The sequence below is a fragment of the Salvelinus sp. IW2-2015 genome, linkage group LG19 (genome assembly GCF_002910315.2).
Source record: "Salvelinus sp. IW2-2015 linkage group LG19, ASM291031v2, whole genome shotgun sequence".
NCBI lineage: Eukaryota > Metazoa > Chordata > Actinopteri > Salmoniformes > Salmonidae > Salvelinus > Salvelinus sp. IW2-2015.
The window spans coordinates 1,405,936-1,416,236 of record NC_036859.1 but is presented as its reverse complement, the minus strand read 5'-3'; the positions used below and the strand labels follow the sequence as shown (position 1 = coordinate 1,416,236).

At 45.0% G+C, this 10,301-nt stretch overlaps 1 protein-coding gene across 1 annotated transcript in view; it reads left to right on the top strand.

Moving 5' to 3' along the window:
- cadm3 (cell adhesion molecule 3) overlaps positions 1–9,850 on the top strand; it is a 64,083-nt gene extending 54,233 nt beyond the window's left edge. The window contains exons 7-10 of the mRNA XM_070449106.1: positions 35–207; positions 1,915–1,935; positions 5,557–5,682; positions 6,388–9,850. Of these exons, the coding sequence (XP_070305207.1) occupies positions 35–207; positions 1,915–1,935; positions 5,557–5,682; positions 6,388–6,506 (439 nt within the window). The 3' untranslated portion in view covers positions 6,507–9,850. The remainder of the gene's footprint in view (positions 1–34; positions 208–1,914; positions 1,936–5,556; positions 5,683–6,387) is intronic.
- Positions 9,851–10,301: the final 451 nt, after the last annotated feature.

Here is a 10,301-nt window from a genome sequence, read left to right as displayed (position 1 = left end):
TCTGTCTGTCTCTCTCTCTCTTTCTCTCTCTCAGGCCTATTTCGTACGTGTGGCAGAAGAAGGATGGAGAGCTCCCTCCGCTGGCCAAGGTGGATGGTAGTGTCCTGCGCTTTGAGATGCTCAACAAATCAGACAACGGCATGTACCTTTGTCAGGCCGACAATGGCATCGGGAAGGTGCAGGGCCAGTACACACTGTTGGTGCAAGGTACTGACCTTAGAAAGAGAGGAGGAGAGAGAGAGAATGGGAGAGAAGCAGCTTGTCCAGGGCCGAATGTTTATTTTTCTCCTTTCTTTCAAATTTGTATTTATTTCTGTTGTTGTGTGGTTTCTACTTCCACTTTTACTTTCACGTTTCTTTTCTGCTTTCATTTACGTTTATTTTCTGTTTATTTCTCTTTATCCACCACACCATCCACCTCGCGCTTCACTCCTTTGCTTTTTTTGCCGAACATCCGCCCTGTCCACCGTGCCAATGTCTCGCGTTCCTGTTTCTCTTTCTACTCATTTCCATATCCCCTTCATGTCTTCTCCTGTATCCAAGACCTGACAGATGATTCAAACGACCTCTTCCCTACCTCTTTCTATCTACCCTCCTCTTCTCCGACTTCTGACTCCCCCCCTCCTTCTCTTTTTCATGATTCTTTCTCTCAATCCCCGTCTCTTATGCCAACAATGTCGGGCTCCGGGTCTGGGTTGTCTGCCTCCACATTCCTACCTGGCACTTCTCCTCCTGCTATCTTCTCCTTCTCTATCCCTTACCCATCTGACCTTACTATCACCCCTTCCCCTTATTCCTCCTCGTCATCCCCCTCGACCTCTTCTCCTCCTGCCAATGTTCCATCTACCTCTCTTTCCAACTCTCTCTTCCCTGATCTTCCACTGTCTCACGAAAACCCCTTCCCCCTCCTCCTTCCTCCTCCTCCTCCTCCTCCTCCCCGTCCTCCGCCTCCTCCTCCGCCTCCTCCTCCTCCTCCTCCAGCCCTCTTCTTCTTCCTCCTCTTCTCCCCCTCTCTACCAGCGTTACTCTCCTCTGTCGGCCCCCCGCTCCTTGTCTCCCTCACTCCTCGCTCAGTCCCATACAGCTGAATGGAGTTGACAGTTTCACAGGTAATTATCGCAGTTACACACTCGGACCAGATTTATGTTTCCTCGTCCAAAAGAAAAAAATATACACCAACACAAACACACACACACCGACACACAATACACACACACCCACCACACACACCGCACACACACACACACGCACACACACACACACACACAACACACACACACAACACACACACACACACACACAACAACACACACACACACACACACACACACACACACGCACACGCACGCACACGCACACGCACATACTGGAATTAACAGTTGTACCGTCAGGAACAAACATATTCACAGACTCTCAGAGATCCTAATAGTATCCTAATTGCACTGTGGGTAAACAAGAAAGGCAGTTCGTAGAGTCTACATAAACATAGACCAGGTAGACTTTACTGAGGAAGGTGTAGACATTGCATGTGACCAGGATTTCTCATCATAGGGGATTTGGGTGTAGGGTGAAGTTGACCCTTGACACTGGTCTTGGGTCAGTTTCGTATTTCCCCACTAATGTTTAAGGTTAGGATTGGGGAGGAAAAGCTGATCCAAGATCTGAACCTAGGGGAAACTTTACCCCGGAGGGGCATTTCATTTTCAACCACAATCACCTCACCCCTCCACTGTTTTCTTATTTTAAGTTTTTAATTTTTCTCCTGTTTTTGTCTTCCTTCATTCTGACCCCTTACATGTCGCACTCGTCTGTCCGTCCATCCATCCATCCATCCATCCATCCATCCATCCATCCATCCATCCATCCATCCATCCATCAATCCATCCATCTCCATCTATCCATCCTCTTGAGGAGATGGTCCAGACAACATTGCAGGTATATTTTTTCACAGTCACCTGTCTCTCTGTCTCTGTCTGTCTCAATCTGTCTGTCTGTCTGTCTGTCTGTCTGTCTGTCTGTCTGTCTGTCTGTCTGTCTGTCTGTCTGTCTGTCCATTTTCCTCTGCCTGAAATAAAGAAAGTAGAAGTGTGGGGACAGTGTGAACTGAACTCTCTAATAAATGATTTCATACTTCTTCCCCCACATACAGGGCATTCTTAAAGTATTCAGACCCCTTGTCTTTTTACACATTTTGTTACGTTACAGCCTTATTCTAAAATTGATGAAATCATTTTTTTCTGATCAATCTACACACAATACCCTATACTGACAAAGTGAAAAGAGGTTTTAAGAAATGTTTGCAAATGTATTCAAAATAAAATAACTGAAATACCTTATTTACATATGTATTCAGACCCTTTGCTATGATACTCGAAATTGAGCTCAGGTGCATCCTGTTTCCATTGATCATCCTTGAGATCCTAGATCATCCTTCTACAACTTGATTGGAGTCCACCTGTGGTAAATTCAATTGATTGGACATGATTTGGAAAGGCACATACCTGTCTATATAAGGACCCATGGTTGACAGTGCATGTCAGAGCAAAAACCAAGCCATGAGGTCAAAGGAATTGTCTGTAGAGCTCCAAGACAGGATTGTGTCGAGGCACAGATCTGGGGAAGGGTACCAAAAAATGTCTGCAGCATTGAAGGTCCCCAAGAACACAGTGGCCTCCATCATTCTTAAATGGAAGAAGTTTGGACCCACCAAGACTCTTCTTAGGGCTGTCCGCCCAGCCAAACTGAGCAATCAAGGGAGCAGGGCCTTGGTCAGGGAGGTGACCAAGAACCCGATGGTCACTCTGACAGAGCTCCAGAGTTTCTCTGTGGAGATGGGAGAACCTTCCAGAAGGAGAACCATCTCAGCAACACTCCACCAATCAGGCCTTTATGGTAGAGTGACCAGACGGAAGCCACTCCTCAGTAAAAGGCACGACAGCCCGCTTGGAGTTTGCCAAAAGGCACCTTAAGGACTCTCAGACCATGAGAAACAAGATTCTCTGGTCTGATGAAACCAAGATTGAACTCTTTGGACTGAATGCCAAGCGTCACGTCTGGAGGAAACCTGGCACCATCCCTACGGTGAAGCATGTTGGGAGCCACATCGTGCTGTGGGGATGTTTTTTAGCGGCAGGGACTGGGAGACTAGTCAGGATCGAGGGAAAGACGAAAAGGCAAAAAGTCAGAGAGATCCTTGATGAAACCTGTTCCAGAGTGCTCAGGACCTCAGACTGGGGTGAAGGATCACCTTCCATCAGGACATCGAACCTAAGCACACAACCAAGTCAATGCAGGAGTGGCTTGGGGACAAGTCTCTGAATGTCCTTGAGTGGCCCAGCCAGAGCCCAGACTTGAACCTGATCGAACATCTCTGGAGAGCTGTGCAGCGACGCTCTCCATCCAAGCTGACAGAGCTTGAGAGGATCTGCAGAGAAGAATGGGAGAAACTCCCCAAATACGGGTGTGCCAAGCTTGTAGCGTCATACCCAAGAAGACTCGAAGCTTTAATTGTGTTTTAACAAAGTACTGAGTGAAGGGTCTAAATAGTTATGTAAGTGTGATACTTCAACTTTTAATATTTTTAAAATTTGAAACAAAAAATATTAAATACTGTTTATGCTTTTTCATTATGGCGTATTGTGTGTAGAATGATGAGGGGAATTTTTTTTGTAATACTTTCTGAATGCACTTTTCATATTGTTTTCTTTCTCTGACCTGCTCTCCCGCTCCCCTCTCTCTCTCACACACACACACACACACACACACACAACACACACACACACCACACACACACACACACACACACACACACACCTCTATAGTACCCCATACATGCATAAACATGTACCTTTAAGTGGTCTGAGTCAGTAACACTGTGTGTGTAATATGCAAGGGTCAGGCTCAGAGGTTGCTGTCTTGTCTCATGGTTCCTAAATGCGTTCCAAATAGCACCCTGTTTCCTATATATGTGCACAACTTGTGACCAGAGGTCTATGGGTTTCCTTATGGGCCCTTGTCAAAAGTAGTGCATTATGTAGGAAATAGGGTGTCATTTGGGCCACTGCCCCTGTCTCATTTCCCTGGTGGTGCTGACAGCAGGATTTATGTGCAAATTCACAATACTGCCTCCTCAGCAAGGGGTGTCTCTCTCTTTCACCTCCTCCTTGGCCTCCCCCCTGCCGTGCTTCTCTCTCTTCTCTCGGATGGACGCTACCAGTCAGGGGCCCCTCTCTATCCTCCTCTCCTCTCCCCTGTGTTTGGCTCTTGGTTGGCTGTGACTGCGTCCCAAATGTCCTCCTATTGCCCGTGTAGTGCACTACTTTGGACCAGAGACCCTAAGGATCACCATAGGGCTCTGGAGCTAGGAACAGCATTTCGCTACATTAGCAATAACATCGTGTGTATAAAATTGGATTTGATTCAGTCAAAAGTAGTGCAGTAAATAGGGAATAGGGATGACATTTGTGACACGGACGGTTGGCTGTGTCCCTCTATTTCTCGCCCTTGGTTTGTTATCAAGGCATCGTGTGGTGGCGCCACTCACTTTACTCCAATCCTCTGTATTTTCCTCTTGTATCTCAGTCTCTCTGTGTGTATGTTTTATTGCCTTTGGTCTTGCAGTTCTGTAGCTACATCTGGGTGACTTATCTGTCAACGGTGACAGTGGGTTTGATAGAGGGTTTGAACCAATATGCCAAGCAAAGTTAAAGAGGTGTTTCGTGAGAATATCATATTTTCTGTGGAAGAGAGAGCGGTGTAGTTTGATGATCAGCCTCTAACATACACTAAGTACGCCACCAGGTAGATTATGGCTATGTCACAAATGGCACCGAATTCTCTATGTACGGTAGTGGGCCCTGGTAAAAAGTAGTGCACTATATTGGGAATAGGGTGCCATTATACATCACTCACACAATGGATGCATAAAAGAATGTGCTTTATACTTTGAATGACTTTTTTATGTTCCATTCGGGTTTAATGCATCTGGTGTATTCATGCATCTTTAATTTTGCATGGTTTTCTCATACTTTTCTTTGGGGTCTAGATTAGTTTGTCATGTTTCAGTTTTCGGACTAACGCCGTCTCTTTCCCTCTTATCTCTCTTCTCTCACCCTTCCTTTCTGCCTTTCTCTTTTTCTCCCTCTTCTGTCCCTCTCCCTCTTTCTCTCTTCCTCCTCTCCCTTCTTCTGTCTTTCCCTCTTCTCTCACCTCTCTCTCTCTCTCTCTCTCTCTCTCTCTCTCTCTCTCTCTCTCTCTCTCTCTCTCTCTCTCTCTCTCTCTCTTCTTCTCTCTCTTCTCTCTCTTCTCTCTCTTTCTCTCTCTTCTCTCTCTCTCTCTCTCTCTCTCTCTCTCTCTCTCTCTCTCTCTCTCTCTCTCTCTCCTCTCTCTCTCTCTCTCTCTCTCTCTCTCTCTCTCTCTCTCTCTCTCTCTCTCTCTCTCTCCTCTCTCCTCTTCTCTCTCTCTCTCTCTCTCTCTCTCTCTCTCTTCTCCTCTTCTCTCTCTCTCTCTCTCTCTCTCTCTCTCTCTCTCTCTCTCTCTCTCCTGTCTTTCTCTCAGACCCCACTGCCATGTCGACCTCTTCGGGAGTGGACCATGCTGTGATTGGAGGAGTGGTTGCGGTCATCGTCTTTATCCTGCTCTGTCTGCTTATCGTCCTGGGCAGATACCTCATCAGACACAAAGGTGACCCTTGACCCTTACCATAACATATACCCCCACTCAAGAGGAGGCTCTTGGGAGGAGCTACAGGAGGACCGGCTCATTGTAATGGCTGGAATGGAATCAATGCAACAGTATCCTCCGATAGCTCCTACCACCAGCCTCCACTGCCCCACTCATCATCACTTCTCATTCCCTTCCAAGACCACTGCTTTTCTAATTCAAGTGTAGTCATTGTAGTTATTTCACTATTTTTCCATCGTTCATTTTTCTCTCCACTGCTACTCTAGCCTGGGTACCAGTCTGTTTGTGCTAACATTCTGCTCCTTGCCACTCCTTGTCATGGCAAACATGTTTGACATGTATGTTTGGGCATGTGACACAGAGTAAAAGGAGTGGAACGTAAGCCGGAAAATGGGTCTGTGTTTCAGGCTCCTGCTACTCTACTTCCAGTGATGCCAAACCCAGTGTTATCATTACAGAGATCCCACATGTAATTCTGTGGCTGTTATCACTCCACTCCAAGCCCATTGTGATACAGCTACGTCTCTCCACTCTCACATCCCTTGTTCTTTAACCTTTAACCTTTAACCAGACCCTGCAGTCTGTCTGTGTCTGTATCCACAGGGACATACTGTGTCTTACCCATGGCGCACCCACAAAACACGCACGCACGCACACCCGCAGGCACGCGCACACCTCTGACCCACAGTCTGTCTGTGTCCACAGGGACATATCTTACCCACGAGGCCAAGGGCTGCGACGACGCTCCCGATGCCGACACGGCTATCATCAACGCCGAGGGCGGTCATTCCGGAGCGGAGGACAAGAAAGAGTACTTCATCTAGGGAGGGGTCGGGAGGGGGGAGAGGAACGCCTCCATTTGTCTTCACAAGCTTCAGTTCTTCACAGCAGCCAGAGGGGGAGGAGTAGGGGACAGACAGACAGGGAAATGGTGAAAAGGAAAGGAAATATCAGATTCAGAAGTACTGAGACTGACAGGAAACACAGAAAAGCTTCACCTGGTAGACCTGCATTGAAACCAGTGCGATTATTTGCACTTATATACATGACTTCCTCATGTCCACTGACACACACACACACACACACACACACACACACACACACACACACACACACTACGCGTTACGTGTCACTGACACACTGTTACGAGACACACATCCTATCCACGCTCACATGAACATACAAACAGACACATGTACATGTAACAGGATCGTGGTAATGCAAAGTGATGTTCGATTTCTTGATTTAAGAGGAAAAACACATTTTTTATACATGCATATACAGTACATATACATGTTTCATTAACATTCGACTGTCAGTGACACAAATGCAAAAATTGTGCTCCACGTATTATTGCAAAAATGTCATTCGCATTCCAGCATGTTATGCTGGAATACAGTTTCAGAACCCCAAACACTGTCCCCCACCTATTTATCCATACCACTCCACCCACTCATCTGTCTTTCATGTTCCCTATTTTGTTCTCTCTATATTTTATCACTACCCACATAGACTACTACAGACCGGGACAGACTCTATATGACATTCTTCTGTTCAGAAATCTGTCTCAAAATCAATCAACAACAACCGCTGTGCATAACCTCTCTCTCTTTCCCGTCTCTCTCTGTCACACACACACACAAACAAACAGACAAACAGACAAAACACAACCCCTATTCCCTACATAGTGCACTACTTTTGACCRGGGCCCGTTGTAACATGAAGGCAACAGAATCTAAACGCATGACAATACAATGCAACAGGGGTTCTCAAAGTATGAATATGACTAACAACGACAGATGAAACTCATTTCGGCCGAGGGATCCGTGGGGATAAGTTTAGAAGGTGTAATACAGTACAGTGTAATATTATGGACCCGCCAAATGTTTTTTTCTTTTTTTCTTTACATAAATGCACTGTAATTTAAGCTGTAAAACTGCTCAATTCTCTCTGACTTGTGTCAACGTTTGTAGAATCGCAGGATATTACGTTTAAAGCTGCAACAAACAAAAGATCTCTCTGCCCCATGATGAAATGTGTAGAATTTCAAGAAATTAGCTTGAAAACTTGCGATGTTTTCTCTCCGATGCCAAGGGGCGGGCCTTTGAAATGTTGCTTTCCAGTGCCCGAAAAATGGTTTGGTTCAGTCATGCACTGCCGAAGTAAAAGTCATCGTATGCTATATTTCTCTAACTCGAGTTGTGTTCTGATTATGAATTTGCTTTCACAAAAAGGGATCCCCGGATACAATACGATACAATACAACCTCTACACAGTACCACACAACACACCCCATGCAAAAACAGCATCCCTGTACGGTCACAGTGCGGGATATCCGATATAAATATATAAATATATATATATATATAGCATTCTTTTTACTCGGAAAACAAAAAAAACGTTTGGTGTGCTGTAAATACACTATCATTTCCTCTCTCTCTCTTTCTCGCCCCTCCTCTCTCTCTTTATCTCCTCCTCCTCCTACCCTACATCTCCCTCCGTCTGTTACTAACTGCCGTACAGTATATTATCTAAAGCCTGCCTGTTTTTACTAATGCTGAGTGAAAAATATCAATATCTCGGAAAATGTGTGTTGCAATGAAAACCTAAAAGTACGACAAATATTTGTATGAATTCTGTTTGGATCCTTCTGTTTTGATTGTTTTGTTCAGGTGTTTACTTACTGTCAGTGTTAACAGTTTTCAGTGTCTGTTGGTCAGTCCAGGAGTTCATAAGGTTATGATTTAATTATGATTAGTGATTATGACTATCTATTTTCTTTATTTCGGTTGTTATCCCTGAGGGATACTGTAGTAGCTCTAATGAATATAATTATACCACATCGCTTCTATCCTGCTGCTACATTCTGGAATGCTCTCTCTGGCCAACCACCAGCCAGTAAACGCATGCTGTAATGACATCACTTAATGTAAGAGGCTAATACAGTCACTGCACCTTTTAAAATGACATCATTCCCTGCAATCTAATAAAAGAGGCCAGCCAGGCTTGCAGGCAGCAGTTAACCAGGGTACAGTTCAGTGGGCAGGGCACTCTCTCTGCTTCAGGCATGCATACTGACACTGAACTTCATCTCTCTCTCTCTCTCTCTCTCTCTCTCTCTCTCTCTCTCTCTCTCTCTCTCTCTTTCTCTATCCACTCTCTTTGTCCCCTATCACTCTCTCTGCCCCCCCTCTCTCTCGGCCCCCCTCTCTGTGCCCGCTACCTCTCTCTATAATTATCCCCCCCCCCCTCTATCTCTCTGACCATCCTTCCATCTCTTTGACCTTTCTCTTCATTTTCTTTATCAGTCTCCCACACACACTCAGAAAACACATTTAAATAACTTCATAGCTAGCTAGAGCATTACTAGATTTGCTCGTTCAGTGAGCTATTGTCCGATGCGACCGGCCAGCTCGCTAGCCTGACGTCTGGACCGGACACCAGGGGTCCATTCCTGTTGCTGTTGTTATAGAATTGTTAATTTCGTCTGTGGTAGTTTTGTACACCTATGGAATGATCAGGGATTGCTTCTATCTTATCCCCCATTGCCATTTTGCCACCGAGCTGTTGTGAATGGGAATAGCCATAGAGATAGTATCTATACCATGGCCACTTCTGTGACTGCATGGCAGCAAAATTGAGCCCTCTATCCAGCTCTATGCGATCTCTATGGGAGTAGGTAATCTAGTGAGTCTGCTGTCGTAATAAGCTATGGTATACAGCCTCTCTGGGGAGAGAAAGAGATGTCTGCAGACAAAATGGGAGCGTGGTGTCAGTCACATGTGTTTATTTATCTCGCTCACTTTTTTAAGAGAGGAGTTTCCATTTGGTGAGTTGCATTTTCCAAGTAATCCCAATCTTACGTAACCTTTGACCTTTCAACTGATGACGAGTTGGAACCAGGAATGTCTGTCTACTCCACAGAAACTAAGGATAATAGTAGGCCTACTTACTGTATGTTTCGAACTGAACCTGTATTTGCGCATATCTATCGTCCTGTCCTAGCTGTAGAAGTTATGTGATCGCATGAAATGGCTGCATGAGAAAAGAAGGTGGAACATACTATAGCGTTGACCAAACATGAGAACATGAAAACCGTTGTTGACAAGCCCCTATATGAGACGACCAACCGACTGATGGAGGTGTTTAATGGCTTGTCCATAGAATTAGAATCATTCTAGCCATATGGGCTTTCCCTACTCCCCAGTCTGCAGACATCTATTATATTCTAGAACACTCCACGCTTGTGTGCAGTTACAGCTTTCTGCCACCAGGTGTCAGTGACGAGCAGCTGTTTTTCTTGCTTTGGACCACACTGTCTTACCCCTATCACCTGTCCACCTTTCTGCTCTCTTTTCTGTACCATTGTTGGGGGAATGCTCTTTCTCCACTGCTCTCTCTCTCTTCTTATTTTGTAGTATGTTATCTTAAAGAATAGATTTAAAAAATAATGTTTATTTTTCAAAGAAAGGTGTGCATACTTTTAAATGTATTACTTTCAATTCAATTGATAATCTTTTTTTTCTTTTTTTATAAATAGATGTTCAATATTTGAAGGTTAGAGAGTAGTTTGGCGTATCTTATTGTTTCGACAGTCCACCATTTTTATATAATTTCAT